The sequence below is a fragment of the Capsicum annuum genome, chromosome 5 (genome assembly GCF_002878395.1).
Source record: "Capsicum annuum cultivar UCD-10X-F1 chromosome 5, UCD10Xv1.1, whole genome shotgun sequence".
Taxonomy (NCBI): Eukaryota; Viridiplantae; Streptophyta; class Magnoliopsida; order Solanales; family Solanaceae; genus Capsicum; species Capsicum annuum.
In genome coordinates this window covers 141501283-141521271 of record NC_061115.1, presented here as the reverse complement: position 1 = coordinate 141521271, position 19989 = coordinate 141501283, and the positions used below count along the sequence as shown (strand labels likewise).

General features: G+C 32.3%; 1 protein-coding gene across 4 annotated transcripts; it reads right to left on the bottom strand.

Annotated features, from left to right (window-relative positions):
* Positions 1 to 10484: 10484 nt before the first annotated feature.
* Positions 10485 to 19970, bottom strand: LOC107870793 (NAC domain-containing protein 75). 4 transcript variants are annotated; one of them, XM_047413189.1, is made up of 7 exons: positions 19922 to 19970; positions 19232 to 19535; positions 18713 to 18890; positions 17714 to 18306; positions 16924 to 17211; positions 15901 to 15987; positions 10485 to 11151 (listed from the first exon to the last, which is right to left on the bottom strand). In XM_047413189.1, exons 2-7 carry the CDS (start codon positions 19358 to 19360, stop codon positions 11062 to 11064), a joined length of 1365 nt encoding a protein of 454 aa, XP_047269145.1. In that variant the 5' UTR covers positions 19361 to 19535; positions 19922 to 19970; the 3' UTR covers positions 10485 to 11061. The 4 variants fall into 4 exon arrangements, with proteins under 4 accessions (XP_047269145.1, XP_047269146.1, XP_047269144.1 ...); XM_047413190.1 differs by lacking the exon at positions 19922 to 19970 and adding an exon at positions 19736 to 19850 and having other exon boundaries at positions 15901 to 15984; XM_047413188.1 differs by lacking the exon at positions 19922 to 19970 and adding an exon at positions 19736 to 19839.
* Between the last annotated feature and the right edge of the window lie 19 nt (positions 19971 to 19989).

The window sequence follows — 19989 nt, the reverse complement described above, 5'->3', positions numbered from 1 at the left end:
AGTATCAAATATGATTTAATTTGTTTGTCTAGGTTCTATAGGGTTGGGTCGAGGACAAGGGCTTAAATACTCCACCATGTCTGTTAGTCAAGGAATGGAAACCATTAGTAAGAAATACACTCAAGAATTAAAAACAAGTATTTGTTCAAATATGTTATGTTTTTCAAAATCTACTATGTATTTGATGAACTTTAATGATATGTTTTTTGCTTTCAGGTGCTATAAAAAAGGGACTAAAGCAAAGACCTAGATCTTTGAGCTCCTTTTTAGGGATTTCTGAAAAAAAAAAAAAAAAGGTGGAATCTTTAAGCAAGAGCATCCTCTGTGCTAACCAACATGTGCGGACTCCATCTAAAATCACAAGTTTAAGTTCTACCATGCCTTCTAGTTAACAAATGGAAAGAATTGATAAAGATTCCTTGATTCTTCAGAAAGAGAATATGCAAGCCAATATTTCATCGCCTCCATCTATTGATCAAGTCATGCAACACACTCAAAAATTGAAAAAAGGTATTTTGAATTCATCTGGAGTTCGTCTCTTAAAAATTTTGAATGTAAACCTGAGTATTCTGAATCGTGTATAGTGGTGGGACACAATTGTGTGAAGAACAAGCCTAAGAAGAGTCAACAATCCCTACCATCACCCAATTGCTTCATAAGTATTTACTTGACAATTTTCACCTAAATACCTCATTGCTTGATTTTTTTTCTTTGGATAAAACTTAATTCTAGTAATCTATTTTTTGGTAAAATTGTCTTAATCATAAAGGTGAAAATAGCCTAAAATATTGGGTGATATGAATAAAATATTAATGTCGCATCAGTGAATTCGAGTGAATTAGAATTTTTCTTCTTCTATAGGGTTTGAATCAACTTGTTTTGCTTTTAATAGAAATATGATGATAGCTTTTCTTTACCCTAGCTTGTTCTCTTCTCCCTCTCTAAAGTTGTCAACTAGAAGTTTGTTATATATTGTAGGCCCCCAAGTTGTGTGCATTTGTAGTAGATAATTTTATTACTATTAAGTTTTCTAGACTTTCATATGTTCTTTTTATACTAATGTACAATTCGGAGTACCATATAATCCATATTTGACTGAAATGAAACAAGTGGCATCAGTTGGATCTTTTGCACTATATGTAACAATCTTATCTTGAGCTTAGAAAAGAAAGTGAAATTCGATCGAGGTTATCTTACTAATGAAGAATTTCTACTAATGAAGAGGAACTCAGTTGCTTACATATTCAAGATCTTTTGAGTACCGACTACCTATGCTTCTCGAATTCTTCAAAAATGTCAACAGGTGTATGTTGGATTCTCCACAACTAGTGTATTTTTAGAGAATCTGACATGGGTGCGGCATCCAAAGTGAAGAGTCCGCACAACTTACTAACTACTCTGTCTGTTAGAAATATACAAGTGATTCCCAAACCTTGGTTTACTTGATGGTTGCTCTGGTTATGAATATCTGACCAACACTTAGTGAGTTTCCATGACTGCTCTAGTTTATGGATTTATATTGCCTTTTCCTTTGATTATATTGCATTTTCCTTTGATTTTCTCTATTGAGTCTACTGTCTTTTCTCCACTGACTGTTTAGGCTTCTCAAAATTTAAGGTAAACATGTAAACGTTTGAATCATTTCACATTTGGCGGTGTGGGGGGATGTTATGTGAACAAACATCCCCATATGGATTGTGTTAGGGTTTCCTAAATAGATTTAGTGATCTTAGGAAAAACTAGAAATCATTATATGTTTGAATCATTATAGTGTCTTAAAGTTACATGATTCTGTATTTTTTTAATCCATATAACTTTGGGTGATCTGAGTATATATACTGGATTAGATTTTGGAAAATCCACCTCAACTGATGACCTATTCCAGTTACTCGACCTTCTCTGGACAGCATATTTCTGTGCGAGAAAAATACAACTCTACACAAGATATGGTTCTTATGCGCAGGATTCTAGCTTTACCTCTTATAGTTATGTACTAATGTATTTCTAATAGTATATAGTGCATTATGTGGGTTAGATTGTCTGTACATTTTATTTGTCCCTTGTCCCTGCATTGATTTGAATCAATAAAATCTATTATGGTCAGGCTGGGCGATGAAATTATTACCCTGGATATGGTAAGTTATTGACTTCCACAAATGGCATACATTTGCCAATGAGTATAGTCATTGTTGACAGCATGAACTAATCCCCATCTCACCCTTGGCATCCTCTAGATCAACGCTTGTCCAAAGTGATTAAAAGCAAGTGTTATTTGTAGAATTGAGTCCTGTCAATAGCTGCAACTTGCTCTAAACAACATAACCTAAAGAAAAACACATCTCGGATATTAAAACATCTAGTTGTTGGCATTCTCCAGTAGAAAATATAATCAGTATAATAAATTTAGACATTAATCCAATTTTGGAGCTAATTTTATGTCATTATATTGGGTGAAATGACAGTTGGAAATAGTAATAGCAGTTGAAACCTGCACAGCATCAATGAGTCTATCATCACAATTAAACATGAAAACATGATCAATCAAAATATTTGTTGATCCAAAGATAGAAATGCCATTACCATCACTTCCAAATCAATAACCATAATGATTTATTGAGTCTCTAATTAAGCCACCATTCCCAGCTTTTATATCATGGATACGAAGACCATGAATGATCACATTGTATATGTACTATAACAATAAACCAACACCGTTAAAAATATGCACTTGATGTCCTTTGGCATCAATTGTCTTGTCGCTAGTCATGATAAGTTCCTGGTTAGGCCTAATGATCATAGGACGTGCAAATATGATCCATAATGCAGAATAGTAATAACTCTTTTCCTCATGTTTTATGTCATTCTCTTTATTTACTGAGTATCATTCTCATTCTTGGTACACTAGCTCTTATTTTTTCAAAAGGTTATGTTTTTTTCATACAATACATATGAGAATCATTAACAGTATTATTATTAATAAATAATAGACTTACTAGAGAAATAGTCTCTGGCAGAAATACAAGGTAAGGCTGCATAGGATACACCCTTGTGGTGGGGCCCTTCCCCGAACACCGCACATAGAGGTAGCTTTAGTGCACCAGGCTGCCCTTTTAGTCTTACTAGAGAATTAATTATACAATGTAAATGTCAAACAGTAGTGTTGATTTCATCAAATCAACTTCTTCGGTAGTGGCTATCTCTGAAGTTTTAAAGCTTTAATATATGTATTTGATGAACTTTTATGATATATTTTTTGGTTCCAGGTGCTATACGAAAGAGACTAGAGCAAAGGCCTATATCTTTGGCTCTTTTTTAGGGAGTTCTAAAAAAAAAAAAGTGGAATCTTTTAGCAAGAGCACCCTCAATGCTAACCAACATGTGCGAACTCCATCTAAAATCAGAAGTTCAAGTTCTACCATGCATTTTAGTCTAGTAATGTGAAGAATTGATAAAGATCCCTTGGTTCTTGAAAAAGAGGATATGCAAGCCAATATTTCATTGCCTTCATCCGTTGATCAAGTCATGCAACACTCTTAAAATATTAAAAAAGGGAATATTTTGAATTCATATGTTATTAATTTATTGAACTAAATTTGATTATTGTTGTTTTTACCAAATTATGCAATTGTAGGTTCATCTAATCGTGGAAAGGTGTAAAGAGTTTGAGGAAGCAATAAGTGCAAAGAAGTTGCTTCACTTGAAATTGGAGAAAAACTAAAATTAACCTTTTAATATAATCGAACGGTTGAAAAAAATGGCAAATTATTTTTGACGCATTTGAGAAAAATTATTCATGATCATAATATATGTCCATTGGGATTATCATAATGGAGTGATATTATCCAAGAAAAATTTAATCACATGGGAGCAGCTGTTGAGGTAATTAACATATCTACATATGATTCAGATTCTTTTTTACTATAAAAGTTCTTCTTATTCTTATAAAATCTAAACTCATCATATTGTTCATGTTTTGGTCCTTTCTTGGTAAAAAAGTTTGATAGTATTTGCAATGCATTAACTTATCCTATATTTTGATTATTGTAGGTTAAATTTGAGGATGTTGAATTGAGTGATCATCGTGAACATATTTTAAGATGGATGAATGAGTAATTGAACAAATGGAGAGGATACTTATATGGAAAATAAGTGAAGAATAAGTCACTTCAACAAGCTCTGAAGAATAAGCCATATGGAATAGACAAGAAAGAATGAGAGCGGTTGGTAAAAGAATATTTTGCTTCTGAAGCTTTTCAGGTATGGAAATACTTTTATTTGTTGCAACTTCTTAGTTTCGAGATAGATTTCCTTGTGGGGATTTATGCAACTCCCTTTTTTTAGAATTTTTATTTGGATTATTAAAAGTTAGCTTATTGCTTTACAAATATAATAGAGAAGCCAAAGAACTACAGCGAACCGAGCTAAGTTAATGATGCTTCATCACATGGGTAGCAAGCCTATTTGAGATTTTATTTTTGAAAAGGTATTATCATAAATTTATTTTTCTAAAAGAATATTTATGAGGTTTTATTGACATGTTTTTCTTTGATGTAAAAAGGGGGAAGATGGAAATCCACCAGATGTGGGGACTATTTTTTATGAGAGTCAAAAGAAAGATAACAAACTCGCTGAACCTGGAGCAATTCAAAAACATGTGCGTTTGGTAAATTTAATATTTATATTAACTACTTGAAATTATATGGAATAATGATAAAACATATTTCTTTCTATATTTTGCAGGCTCAAATAGAAGAAATAGTGAATGCAGAGCCATCTTTATCTAGCATAGAGATTATTAAAAAGTGTTTTGGACCTCAAAATCGTAGCCATGTTGTTGCCTTTGGGGGTAGAGTAATGGTGAAAAACTTAAAAGTTGGCACTTTTTCCAAGACTGAATTATTGTCCACACTATGTTCTAATCAAGAGGAAAACAAATACTTGAATGAGGAAAATAAATCCTTGAATGATTGTTTGTCTACCTTAAAGATGAGATGAAAGAAATAAAAAAAATGAAAGAATTATTTGCTTCTCAACAACCATAACTCAGGAATACAAGTGGTAACCATATACCTTCTTACTCTTTCCTATATATTTATTATATTTCGCCTGAAATTCGAGCTCCCCTAACTGTGGCCTCTTTTCTTTTCTTTTTTTTCCTCCAATTTTCCTAATTTTCTGCCTTCTGATCTCACCTATTTCTCAACCCATGCGTGTGTTGTGTGTTGTATTATTGTCTACTCTATTCCAGCATGTGTGTGTGTGAGTGGAATTGAAGTGATGAATCCAAAAATCCCCCTCCCATGTATTCCTCTGTGTGTGTAGTGTATAGAAAGTGTTTCCCTTTAAGAAAAAAAGAAAGAAGCCAAGATATAAGAAAAGAAGATTTCGGCCCCTACGATTGAGAAACATAACCATTTAATATGGGTTTTATACAGTGGAAATCCAAATTATTCCAGTTAGTGAATGTAGAATACTGAATAATTTTTACTATGTTAAAAAATGAGGGATTATGATTGGTTCACCAATGGCTTTTGGCCCTTTATAACTGAGGGTGATCAAAAGCTAGTTGTTGATAAGATAATACACAATCTATAAGATCTCCATCAAGACTCTGCGTAATAATTTGGAGAGTTATTATTAGGACCCAAAGAAAAAAATTGAAAAGATTGAATTGGAAAAGAATTGTCAATACCTGAATTGTCTTGAGGGAATTCTTTTTTATTTTCATGAGATGTGATTTAATGATTTTAATATTGTGAACCTCATTACTAGGTTTGAGAGTTTGATTGCCTGGGTTGAGTTGTTGTGTTTCTAGTGACAAAACAGGACAAACAGAGAAGATAAAGAAGAGGAAGAAAACAAAACTAAAAATGATTGGTGAAATCTTAGAACAACTAGAAGCCATAACATGAATTGTTGTGGAATTGTAGTTTCTTTTTTCTTCTTATAATTCTTCCTTCTCTATTTATCCTTATTCTTGTTGTGTTGTAGCACAACATCGACATTATATTATCTTGTTGTGTAATGGTGAAGAAAACACCAATTATTTTCTTTACTGCCACTTGCCAATGGTAGCACAACATCCACCAAATCCATAATTTCCAGTAGTTCAGTGAGAGTGTGTTCTTTGATTATAGTTCACAAAACTGATGGTTTTTGTCTTTTCTTCTCGGTCCTTTGAGTCTGCCACATACTGGTCATTTACCTTTCCTTTCCCATTTTATTTGTCTGACTGCAGTTTTTTTCTTATTGAAGTAGAATATATCCATCCATAAGAGAACTTTATTCATCTTCAAGTTGTGACAATGAAGTGCTATTAAGGTTTGTGTATACTCTTAAACTCGTTTGATTTATGTCGAGCATATAAGGTGAAGTGATGTACTAAATTTTTGTTTTGTTGTTGCAGGAGTTACTTAATTTAGGTGAAACAGTAGAAACTGAAAGTCGAGAACTTGATTATTTTTTGTCCCTGTGATGGAAGCTGGCAATTTGAACTGAAAGTCGATGACTTAATTAAACAGTAAAAATAGGAGTAACTTGATTATTTCTTTTCTATATATTCAAATGTTATGAAAAATTTTATATGATACTATAGCTTGATCAGGATGGTAACTATGTTTTTTGTGAAACTATATATCATGGGATAATGTTAACTAAGTTTTTTGGTCTCTAATTATATATCATGTTTTTATATCGAGATTCTTCATAGCAATTTAGTATTTATATATGTGATGAAATTTATTATTTTGTGATATTAGGCTCATTTGTGGTCAATTAGAGACTAGAGTATTGCTAGTCTTTAAATGTTTATCTAGTATAAGATATTGTTCGTCTTTAATGGTTGATCTACGACTAGAATGTGGCTCGTCCTTAAAGGTTGATCTAGGAGAATAATTTTGTTTGTCACTAAAGGATAACTATGACCACGTAGTTAGTCTATTTGGGACAAAAAATACTATCGCAAAAAAATAATTATGATGAAGTAGTTAGTCTATTTGAGACAAGAAATACCGTCATTAAAAGATAAATATGACCATGTAGTTAGTCTATTCTGGACGAGAAATACCGTCGCAAAAAGATAATTGCGATGAGGTAGTTAGTCTATTTGAGATAAGAAATGCCATCGCTAAAAGATAATTATGACAAGGTAGTTAATCTATTTGGGACAAGCTTGCTCGTCGCAAAAGAATAATTAAGACCAGGTAGTTAGTCGATTGGGACAAGATATACTGTCGCTAAAAGGCAATTACGACCAAATTTTTTACCGTCGCAAAAGGATTTTAAGGATCGGATTATTGGACTCGTTGCATATGACCTTTACTGGCGGATCCTATTAGGACGGTACGCGACCAGATTTTTCTGGTCCTAAAAGACCAATTGGGATGAGATTTGGACTTTCTGAGACCATATTTCCCTTCCTTATAGGCTATTTTTCTTGTAGTGCAACTCAAATTGAATTTTTCTTTCTTTACCCTTCCCTTTTAAATTAAACTTATATATTTCACTAAGTTTTCCATTTAATAGATCATTTTCAAGGAAGAAGGATTGACAGTTTCTTGAAGCTTAGATAATTGCTCCGTTAATTCTACCTTTTTCTATTTCAAGTTTATCAAAATTCGTATTCTGTGACTCTTTATATTTTATAAGTTAACATACAGTATCTATAAGCACAGTAGCAAGATACTTTAATTCTTTAGAAAAATAATCTTTGAGATTTTCTTTAATATCTAGAAGTGTTACTTTGTTATCTTCATTATCCTCTGACTTTGCCATCAAGGCAAAGAGGGGGTCATAGATCTAGAATCTTCCACAACTATTATGGAGACATCTTCTTACTTCTCTGATTCATCAAATGCACTGGAAGAGTCTCTCAAATAGTAAGAACCTGCTTCATTGCTTTGTCATTAACATCCCTTTTACTGTACTTATCAGGGACCCGATCCTTCCTTTTCTCTCTTTCACCAGCATGTTTGACATAATCCTTCTACTTTATTTTATAAAGAGGGCAGTTTTTGATAAAGTTTCCCAATTTCACACTTGTGACAAATATCATTTGCTTTGCCATCCCCATTCTATCTGCTAGATTCTTCTCTTCTCAGAAGTGCACATGTCCTTCTCATGATCTTGAGGAACCGTTTAGTGATGTAAGTTGTTTCCTCATCATTAGTACTGGAATCCTACTTTGTTGACTTCAACACAAGGTTAATTTTCTTTTTCTACTGACCTCTGGCTTTGTCTTGTTGTTTCTTGAGTTCATGGGTCTTAATATTACCTATCAACTCATCCATTGTCATTTTATTGAAGTCCTTATCTTCATTAATAGCATTAACTTTGCTCTCCCAAGACTTAGATAAAATATTGAGCACCTTGCGAACCAGTTTGGTGGGTCGAGTGTCCTCACCCAAATAATGAAGTTTGTTTGTTATTACAGTGAACCAGGTATGCATTTCTTGGATTGTCTCTCATTCCTTCATGCTAAAAGTTTCATATTGTGTAATCAATATGTCAACATCTTACTCTTTTTATTGACTAGTTCCCTCATGTGCTGTTTGCAACCATTCCCAGATGTCTTTAGCAATCTCACATACTGAGATCTTGTTATACTCATCAGGACCTATTCCAAATATAAGAAACTTCTTTGCCTTAAATTTTTTATCCCTTTTTTCCTGTCAACATCATCAAATTCCTTTCTAGTTTTGGGATCATTATAAGTGACCTCACTATCTTTAACAAGCTTAGTAGGAACGAATGGACCATCTTCAATAACATCCCTCAGCTCACAATCTGTAGCCATAATAAAATCGTGCATATGTGTTTTTCACCACCCATAATATTGCCCATTAAATTTTGGTGGTCTCTTAGTTTATTGATCTTCTTCGATATTTAGAAGGGCAGCCACATTAGAAGATCCTTCCTAGGTGTTAACCTTTTAGGAAGAACCTTCTCTAATACCAAATAAAGAGATATACCAGTTGCCCTCCTACTCTAGAACCTGGTCCTAAACAGACATATGCAACAGAAAACTAAATAAGACAACACGTAAAGCAAATAAATAATGAACATAACAAATTTTACATGAAAACTCCTTACTCAAGGGAGAAAAACGATGACCTGCCTCCAAGATTTCCAACAGCTCCACTAATATTCAAGCAACCTTAAATACAGACTCCATTACATCAAGGATTGAAATTCCTAATCCTTCTTCACATTGTAATAACTCTATTATAATGAAATTAGTGCAATAACTCTATTTCACACTAACTCGGCTACCTCTAGCTAAATCAATAAGCTAACTCTCAGCTAACTCTATATGACACTTTTGACAATGAAAACTGAAAAACCAACCACCTACCAATAATGACTAAGAGTAGTAGGCAACACACCACAAGACAGACTTAATTACAACAAGAACTTGAAACACAAAAAATGAGTGAGTAGGTCCCTTGTTGTGAGTGACGCTTTAAATCTGAGACCTTCAAGAGATTTTGATGTTGTGGAAACTATGGAAGCTTAGGTTTTCTTATTATGGAATAAACATATATAAGAGACAAGTAATACCTAAGATGATTCTGATTGGATGGGACAAAAAGGTCCAGCATCCTTCCCACCAACTTATTGCGGAGTTATACTTTTTCCAACTATAGTGTTGACCACTGAAAGTGACATGAATGTGAACAGCCTGGTCCCTAAGTAGTTTCAGCATCGTCACCAAACTGTCTTTAAGAACCCGGTCCCAAAATGATAGTTTGTCAATCATCGAAACTAAGGACTTAATACTTTGTCTATATAGAAAAACAAAAGATTGAAAAAGAAAACACTACTAAAACATTTAGATAAAATAGTAGAGATAACATACATTTTGACCAAAAAATATACGCGTCAAAGTTTCAAAAAACTGAAAGAAAAACTCAGAACTTTATGAACACTATGGTTTATTAAGGTTGAAAAAATAGGAAATTCTGTCCCAAAAAAACAACAATTTGGAGCTCAACATGCTTTGAACCACAAGATAACATACATGCGGACGATGATTAGAGAGCTTTGAAGAAATCGACTCAGGCGATTGAGAGCTTGTAAAAGAAGAGAGCAGGAATGAGCTTATCACTGAAGAAAGAGAAAGGGATCAATGTATATTCTTGAAAGAGAGTACTAGACACATGTATATTTTAGGAAAAGAGAAAGGGAATTAAGTATATTTGATTAAACTTGAAACCTTGTTGCAAACTCCTTAAAATTATAATAGGAACCTTTTTTGAACCCTAAAATGATAAATAAATGATCTTTTTTGTTTTATCTATTGCAAATTAAAATTTCCAGTGTTCCTTTTCAAAATTAACTCGAGTAACTACATATATAAGCTACTAAAGTAGTACTCCAGATTGGATATCTGTTACCAACTAGATGCTAACGCTAGATTCTGCTTTAATTCTGGAAGCCCTTTAAATTTACCTCATCAAAAGTTGTGTGGAAGTAGAGGCAGTAAATAAAATAGAGAATCAATATCACATTTCATTCCTATAAAGGGAAATATTTTGTGTCCCAAAAAAGAAAGTACTCTGCTCTAAAAAGTGACTGTCCATAGACGCAATTAACAAAGTTGGGTATGAACTTTGCAAAAATATTCCTATAGTGTTTCATGTGAAGAAAACAACAAATCAAAAGAAATTGTATATGGAAAAAAATAAACAAATATTAAGAAGATGAAATAAAGATGATATCGTAATCATAGTGGTGATGATTTTCATGTAGATGCATTCGCTTTGGCTCTTTTGGTTCTCCTCTTGTATTTTTTATCTTTTTTTTGTCAGAAGAGAGCAGTCTTTCTTAGTCTCCTTCTTCTTTCTTGGCTTTTCCAACACTGGTTGAATTGAAGTGATAGTTCAGTTGAGCTTCAGGCAGTACCTTAGCTTTTGCCAGCATTCAGTTGAAAAGGATATATAGTGAATTAAAAGAAAATAAGTATACTAGTAGAGTAGTATATAGTTTTGGTCCGCTTTGTATTGATCATTTATTTGTTCAAACTTCAACGAGGCGTGAAGTATAGTAATGATGAAGATGATCCTAGCCATGATGATCGGGGTTGTCGGGGTCAGGCCAAAAGTGTGAATACTTCAACCAGTCAGCATCTTGAGAGTTTGTAATGGATGACTCCTGCAGCAACGAACACAAATTAACTAGTATTAAATACGTTAAAAGTTCAAAAATATTTTGGCATGTCACAAATGAAATCACATATCAAGAATCTTCTTTTTTTTTCTTCTTTTTTTGCGTCTTCTTTCCAAAATGCACATGCCGGCATTCATAAAAGTAACATCTTCCTTTTCCTTAAACTTTATTGATGTGTTTTCTTAACCAGGGAGCCATTAAAGTCAGAATTTTGGCCTAATTAAAATAAAACTGTTTCACTATATAAAGAATCTTTGGAAAGGTTTTAGTTTCATCTCTCCAACACCCCTCTTCTTTGTGGTTCAAAATTTGTTGGTTAATGCAGGTCGGTTTCCTTTTTGCATACTCCAACCTTTAAGGTTTCACATTTGGACCATTTCATATGTTGAAGATATAATATATAATTAACCCTGTATTATATAATAGCTTAAGTTTTCAAAGAGCTAGTCACACACAGTTATCAAATCAAACACAGATTCTACGCTGAAATTTTACCACCACCTAATATAAGAAAACTATAGCTTAATAAAAAAAGAGGTTGTATTACCTTTGTTCGGTGTGCATGCAAGATAATGAATTCATCATTTGATAGCAAATGCATATGAATTTTTGTATTCAAGAAGAAAAAAGCATTCGATGTATATTTGGAAGCTGTAACCTATGGCATCCTAAACTAGTTATTGCCTAGATCATCACAATGTTCGTGAGACAATGAATTATTTTATATTGTGAAAGAGTTTATGCCACAATGTCATTTAACCAACTTGTTCTAGTATTTGATTTTTCTTTCTTTATGTTTAAAGTATGAATACAGCTCCATTTGATTTAGGAAACTTAGACCAGGACAACTGATTTAACTGGAATGAAACCTCTAGGTATTGAATAATGAATACAAAGCGAAAAAATCAAAAATAACAGGAACAATTATCCAAAATCATAAGCCTGTTCAAATTAATAATATGCATGGTAAAATGGAAGCAACTTCAAGCGAATGGGCAAATGAAAAAGCGGAAAGAGAGAGTGAACTCCTTCAATTTTTTAGCATTGTTCGACTAGACATCAAGTTTTTAAGATAAAGAACTTTTAAAAAAAAAAAAAAACTAATATGGCCTTAAACAAGTCTTAGACATTTGTATAACTATAAATGATCTCATTAATAGAGAACTGAAAATTTATAGTTAATTTTTTTATATAAATATAAGAAGATTTGAAAATTTGAAATAAACTAAAAAAGGAAATATTTCACAAATTAAGACCGCGAGTAACAAAGATGAAATTATTAAGAAGAAAGTGGTGCAATATGAAAGAGGAACGGGAAGGAAAAATGTCATGAAGTAGAGGAAATTGGAAGGGAATAAGAGAGAGCCAACTCTTCTCTTTTCTGCCTATTATTTCTTCTTTCTTTCATTAATACAAATAGAAAAAAGGAAAGGAAGGAAAAGTAAAAGAAAACGGTTTGATCACAGTTACCTTTTGATTGTTGAATCCCATGCATGCAATTGAGTATTGTTTCTTCTTTTCATATTAGTAATTTATTAAGGACACCTCATACTTAAAAAGTACTCTATATTTCATTCTATATGAATTTGTATGATTGTGTAGAGTTTAAAAAGAATTTTAAAAAATTAAAATTTATGATCTTAATCAAAATGTCATTATATAGTTAAGTAGCTCTAAATTATCATTATATATTTGTAGCTCTAAGCTACTACCTTCTTCATTTTATATTAGTTGTCCACTTTTTTATTTACATACTTCTTAAATAAATAACATGAGTAATTTTACTAGTTTACCCTTTATCCACTTCTTTGTAAGAAGAAACTTTCTGAAACTTTTAAATTTGTTTCGGCTTTCAAAAAATATTAATTGAAGGGGTACATGGAAAAATTTTAATTCGTTTGTCTTGGTTTAGTAATGGACAAGTAATTAGAAATATGGACAATTAATATATAGGAATTTTTACATTAATACTTCCTCTGTCCCATTTTACTCGTCCCAAATTGGGATGACACAACTATTAAGAAAACAATGATTGGTAATGTAATTTTACTATTTTACCCCTCTTAATTCTGTCTTGTTATTAGTTCCAATAGTGATGGATTATTTCCAATATTGATGGATGATTAATACCAAAGCACCATTTATATTTTTAATGGTACTCCTCTTTACAATATTTTTCAAGAATGCTAATAATAAGGAGTAATCAATTAGAGTAAGGATATAATGGAAAAAGAAAATTATCTTGTCTTGATAAGTAAAATACCACAAGTAAAATAAAACATTAAATTAGAAAATTTGAAACGGATAAAATGGGACCGAGAGAGTAATATCTTTTAATGTATTTTATTACTGTGTATTTTATAACTTTTGATTTGTTATAGTTTATAGCTTAGCTTTAGCTTTAATTACAATATCAGTTATTTTTTCCCTCACCTTTCTTCTTATCAATTCCAGCTAACGTAATTGCTTCTTCTTTCTCTTTCTATGAAACCCACAATCAAATTTGATGCTAGCTTTCATCTTCTTTTAATTCTCCTTTTCCCTTCTTTCTTTCAACGGAGGAAGTTGTGTTAATATGTAAAGTTACTCTGTTTCAAGTAATATTTCAGTCACCATATTGATTTTTTTAGATCTGGCCAAAAAAATTTCTTTCAATGATTTAAATATGCTGTTGAAGTTTTAATCCATGTAGAAAACGGTGCGGAGAGGTGAAAGGAAGGGGGTTGATTCATCGTTATTGGTTTGCTCCGATTTATCGGAGTCTGAAGCTCCTTGTCGTAGAAAATGGAGAAGAAGAAGATCTGGCAATGGAGTGGGTAGTGAAGCTATTGGTTTCTCCTGCGATGTAAGTTCGTCGGATAAGACCTGTTTTTAACGGAAAATATAGAAAAAAGAAGTTAATGAATCTGTTAGTGATGGTGGTGGAGCTTTTGCCGGAGTTTGATGGTGGTGGCTCGTAGGCAGTCATGAAGGAGAGAGGACGTGGGTGGTTGAAATTGTTATTTGATTGTTGTGTTTTCTTGGTTGTTTGTCGGAGAAGACGCGAGTTGTTTGCTTGCCAGCTCACTAGAAAAAATAGTAAAAGGGAGATGATGGGTCTTTTGGTGGTGGTGGAGATTTAGCCGCAGTTTGGTGGTGGTGATGCTGGCCGGAGTTTGGTAGTGATGACGAAAAGGGCGTGTACGGTGGTGACGAAAAGGGTGATGTACGGTGGTGACAACAGTGTGATTTGTATTAAAATTATATTAAACTCAAATGATAGTTGTAATACATTTTGAATACATTCTTATACATATTTATGAATTCGAAAGTTAATATTTCATAACAAATATAATACATTTCTAACGACATAAATTAATTTAAATTATAATGGAATATTTGAAATTTACATATAATACTTATAACACATTTGTATTAAAAATATTTAAGTTATATATATTTACCACGTATATTAAAAATATGTCTATAATACATATAATATATTGAATTCAAAATGTATTACAATTGTAATTTATTTTTTTCTTTTATTAATAATGTCTTATATTTGAATTTTAACTATTTAAATTAGTTTATGTGTAATAGTAAAACTGTATTAGAAATGTACTATTATATATGTATTTGGCTATGTTTGGCAAAATACGTTAAAATATACTAATATGTAAAGTAAAAGATGTACTATAATTAGTAAATAAAGGTATATATTATACCATTTATGTAAATGAGCCTAATATATAACAGAGCAAGTATATAATTAAGAATAAAATAATAATTTTAAGATTTAATTATTTCAAATAGGAGGGTGTCACATTGTAAGAAACATAGTTATACTAAAATAGAGAATAAGCTTGAGGAATATTGGTATGTAAGTTGATTGGCTGCCTGAAATTTTAACTTCTTGATGTGAATTTGGTTCTCCTTCTTATTCATCTCTTCCATTTTCTCTTTGTTCATCCCTAGTTTAACTTTTTCCAAAAAATATTTCCTCCCTTTCAATTTATTAATCTTACTTTACTTTGTAGTCGGTTTAAAATTAAAAAGAATGTTTCTTTTTTTGGAAATTCTTTATTAAAGAATAATTTTAGTACTTTTTATATATCTTTAATTTAAGGTAATAAAATTTCAAAGCTCTTTTTTTTTATTTTTTTAAATTTTATGTCATGTCAAAATAAGGGGATCAAATTCAAATGGAGATGGAAACCGCTCTGTTCTGGGAGAATTTGCCTTTCTCTCGACCGGCCGTTGCAAATATGACGCAATAGATTCGGAACCACATTCGCGGTTAGGAAGAGAGGAAGGAGGACCTCCTCCAGAAATGAAGGGAATTAACCGTGCTGGTCACCTGTATAGCTTCGGATTCCCATGTTGAGTAGAATATATAGAAGAGTTTGTCTCAAGCTCTAGATTCATATCACTTTTATTTTTTTGATATATTTACTTGTGGTACCAATTTCTGTAATCTTTCACAATTGTGATCATGCTTTGCAATTAAAACTATAAGAGCATAAAATTTGCAAAGAATAAAGAGATAAAGAGATAAAGGAAAAGCCTCCACGCCTCTAGCTTCTTTCCTTTTGTTAAAATAATTGTCAAATAAATAAGTAAATAATTACTTTCTTATCCTACCCATATCCCTTTCTTTATTCTTTTTCTATCATATTCTTTAATATTGGTTGTGAACAAGGAGTGTGATTTATATATAATCTTACATTGAAGGTCAAAAAGTAGGCAACTTACTCCTTTGATATCAGTTGAAGTGCAGCCCATTATTAATTGTTCCAATTCAGATGCAGACCTTCCTCCTAGTTTATGATGTTGCTGCTGCTGCCGAAAGACGATACACTCAATTAGAACAAAACTCGAACATAATCATATTTGTGAACATGTATTGTCTGCAAGACACAGGGATGTGTAAACGCCGATTATTCTTGTTCCGTATTTTCTAATTGACATACAAACTCATCATGTTTGCTAATGCAGCTCCACTTCCACAACCCCCCCCCCCCCCCCCTTCACAAAGCTACTTATTACCTATCAACACGTTAGTGATTATTTGTAGGATTTTAACTTATATATTTTAAATTTTATATAATTAGTGTATTATGTAGTAATTAATATTAAAGATAGATTCAAAAATTGAACTTTATGAGAACGAATTCGGAATTATATCAATCTATCTAATTTAATGGGGCCGCAATTAATTTTTTTATTTATTTAGTGACTTTTAGATAATCATATGTATGGCTAAGACAAAATTATTGAGTTAAGATGAACCGAGTATATTCACTACATCCGACTGTATCTAACATGTCTTATTTCTAGATTACTAATCTCGCTTTTAATTAACAATTACACATAATTATCTTTCTTATGAGCTAGTAGCGTAAAAGTTACTCTCTATTTAAATATATATGGCATGATTGAAAGTTTGAGATTCAAACTCATAAACTTTGATCATGAATTGAGAAAAAGAAGTTTTTAGTTTTCTGAAATAAAATTTATATATTTAAAAACTACTAAAAAGTATTTAGAGTCATAATAATTAATAAGTTAAAATATTTAAAAGATATATAAAAATTATGATCAAAGAAAAACTTGATTATTCTCAAAATTTCAACTGTACCACGTAAATTGAGATAGAGAATATTTACACGATAAGGAATTTAAACTCTATGAATTAGAATACTCTTTTCTTTTAGCTGTCCCTACTTCATTATAAAAGGAAAATGTAAGAAAAAAGTGATTCTGTTTATGAGTTACCTGAAAGTTGTCATTTGGAAGGATTATTGATCTTGGAACATGGAAGGCATCTTCACCAAGAATAACGGAAGTGTTATGGAGGGGAGACGGAGTTATAATGGCCGATATTGGGGGAGTTGGCCTGCTAATGTGGAATGCACTGGTTGAAACCAGATGATGCTGGTGTTGGTGTTGGTGTAACTTAGGATCATGTGGGTTCTGCGGCTCCCCCATGTCACGCTCATCTGGTGCTGCTGCTGCTGGACCACCTTCCCTTGCAATTGAACCTTCACCTACTACTATGCCTGCCTGCGAAAAAATACATTATGAAGCATTTTGTTATTAAGTTTCAATCTTACTGGTAGCTTGAAATATTCTTTTTCTTGTGATAGCTCTACAACAAGAATAAAATATTGATACTCAGCTCTAGTAATACAATTCTCATTGATACAAGCAATGTGTAATGTGGTAACTGAAAAACAGCGTTTTATTTGCTTGTCTTGTTTCCTTTTTGTAGCATGAATTTAACGTTTCACGGAGATAATTAGTTGATGAGTTTTAGGACAAAATACTATTAATTGCTCTCCTACATATCACGTGATGAAAATGGCCAGATAGCTGACAAAAAAAAAGATCATCAAAACAAAAGATGAAAAATTTTGTTGATCAATCATACAAGAATATCAACAGTTCCTTTTAACTGTATCCAAAGAGTAGACAGAAATATATAGTATCATTTCTCAGGTTTGAGAAGAAAATGAGTTAAAGGTCATTTGGAGAAATGAATGAATGTAGAAAAAAGAATGAATACCTCATGATCAAAGGTTTTCCTAAATGGAAGAAAGCTAAAATGTTCAGGTTTGAATTGTTGAATATCCATAGTAGTGTAATTTGACATAGCAGCACAAACAGCAGCAGATAATTCATCCCTATGAGAAGAAGGGAAATTATTGTTGATGTCCTTAGATGAAGAACAGCTCCTACTTCCACTATCCCTTCTGCTATTAACATCACTGTTGGCTTCTCCACCACCTCCAGCACTTCCAGTAGTGTTACTCCAATTACATTGCCTTGGCTGAGTCTGATAGAATATCTTTGACACCACAAGTTCACCTTCTTTTTCCTCTTCATGTTGTCCCAAATGGTATTGATGCATTACCCAATTTGTCTTCTCCGGTTTCCTGTTCTTGCCAAAGTTTGTGTAGAGAACTAGAATTTTCTTGCACCCTCTTTGCTTTCCATTCACCATTACTGGCCTGGTTTTGCCTGTCTTGTGCCAACGGGTTTCACCTCCTTGCAAGTCTTGACATTCTGTTTGGATTTTTCTTCTTTTTCTTGTCCCTGTTGTGTATGCTTTTGATGGTCTGTGGAAGAAATGCCTACTTAGCCCATCCCTTGTAACACCTAAACATGCCAAAAGTTGTTAGTAAAAATCAAAGTTAGGTCCGGAAAAGCTCTAAAGTTTTCTTCCAAGATTAAAACTTAGTAATATACACCGACTATAAAAAAAAAAATCACGTAACTAATTAATTCAAATTATTACGAGCAGCTATCTTTGGAGTAACTTGATAGCATAAAAATTCTTCCATAGTCTTGTCGGTATACAATAAACACACTTTCTTGAAAGCCAGTGAGAAAAAAGATGACAAGGAGAATAAAGAAAACCCTAGAAGACATGCAGTATGATTTATTTCTCCCTTGCGAACAAGAAAGTTACATAGTAAAACCTAACTTCTTGAATTATGGTACAAGAAAATGCCACTATTTCTTGTACTGTTTGTATGTAGGGGAGAAAGATAGAGGTCAACACCTGGAAGTTTCTCAGGATGAGTGTAGCAAATCCCATCTTCTCCTTCAATAGTAGGAATGAACTCATCAATCAAAGGGTGGGATTTTGATTCTTTAGCCACTACTTTTGCTTCAAGGTGTTCTATCAATTCTTGATCTGTTGGGTCAAACTTCACTCCTGCTGGTAGACCTACCCAGTCCTGCCAAAAAATATAAATGAAAAGAAAGATTAAAAAAACCAAAATAGTCTTCATAAACATAAAAGGAAAAAAAACCCAGGATTAAAATAAGAAGACCCCCTTTTCAAAATGAGAATAATAAGTAGTCCTATAGAAAAAGAAACATTTCCGTAATTTGAATAAAAATAAAAGGGAAACATTTCTGCAATATGATTAAAGAAAATATTCATGAAGCTGATAGCACTACAAGCAAGCATGGTTCTTTATCTAGACTCTTTTTTTTTATGGAAATCTTTGTAATGAAGCAAAGAATATTAAAAAAATAAGTAGTATGAGTACTATAATGAAAGTAAAATCCGTACCGGCTTTCCTTCGAGCTTGTGTCCACAACCAGGACACTGCTTAGATCCACATAATTGGTGTTCTTCAAGCTTTGCATCAATAAGATCAGAACTGCTGATCGATCCCAACTGATGACTACTCTTATTCATGGCTTCTTTTTTTTTTTTCGGCCTCTTTTGTATTGGTAGGTAAATGATTCCTTTTTTTTTTGAAAGTATTCCTCAGCTAAAATTCTTCCATATGATCCTCTAAGTATTTTCCGAAATCTTTACAACTTTGGTATCAAACAGAACTCACTGAAAGGCTTCATAGATATAAAGAATCCTGTGGAAAATGAAAAAACAAATCATTAATATCTTTCAGAAACGAAATAGAATACTCCCTACTAATTAATAAAATCCAAGATCTCTCTTTTCAACAAAAAGAGAAAATCCTAGGAAAGCTACTATAATTCAAACATGGATAGTTATATGTGTATTTTTTTTTTTTAAAGAAAGGAAATAGTTTCAAGTTAAGAGTTGTACCCTAAAAAATGGAAAAAGGGGAAGAGAAGAGAAGAGGTGAAGGAAAGAAGAGAGAAGAATAAGGATGAAGATATATATAAAACCAACTTTAACCCCTCGAAAACACCAGAATTCCCTCTTACTTTAACTGAAGCCAATTAAGAGATAAAGAAAAAGGTGCCACATAGATATATCCCTATGTCCTACCTTTAACTTCTCCTTTGCTAATTTAAGCACTGCATGAAGACGTTTTTCATTTGCTTTTTCTGTGTGTG

Bases quoted from the DNA above. Each gene is read 5' to 3' on its own strand.
- LOC107870793 (XM_047413189.1), bottom strand. From the start codon at position 19,360: ATGAATAAGAGTAGTCATCAGTTGGGATCGATCAGCAGTTCTGATCTT. The intron at 18,307-18,712 runs GTGTTGACCTCT...TGGCATGTTTAG, and splicing joins TCATCCTGAGAAACTTCCAG to GTGTTACAAGGGATGGGCTA. The intron at 15,988-16,923 runs GTAACTCATAAA...GTCTTTCGGCAG, and splicing joins TTCCAAATGACAACTTTCAG to CAGCAGCAACATCATAAACT.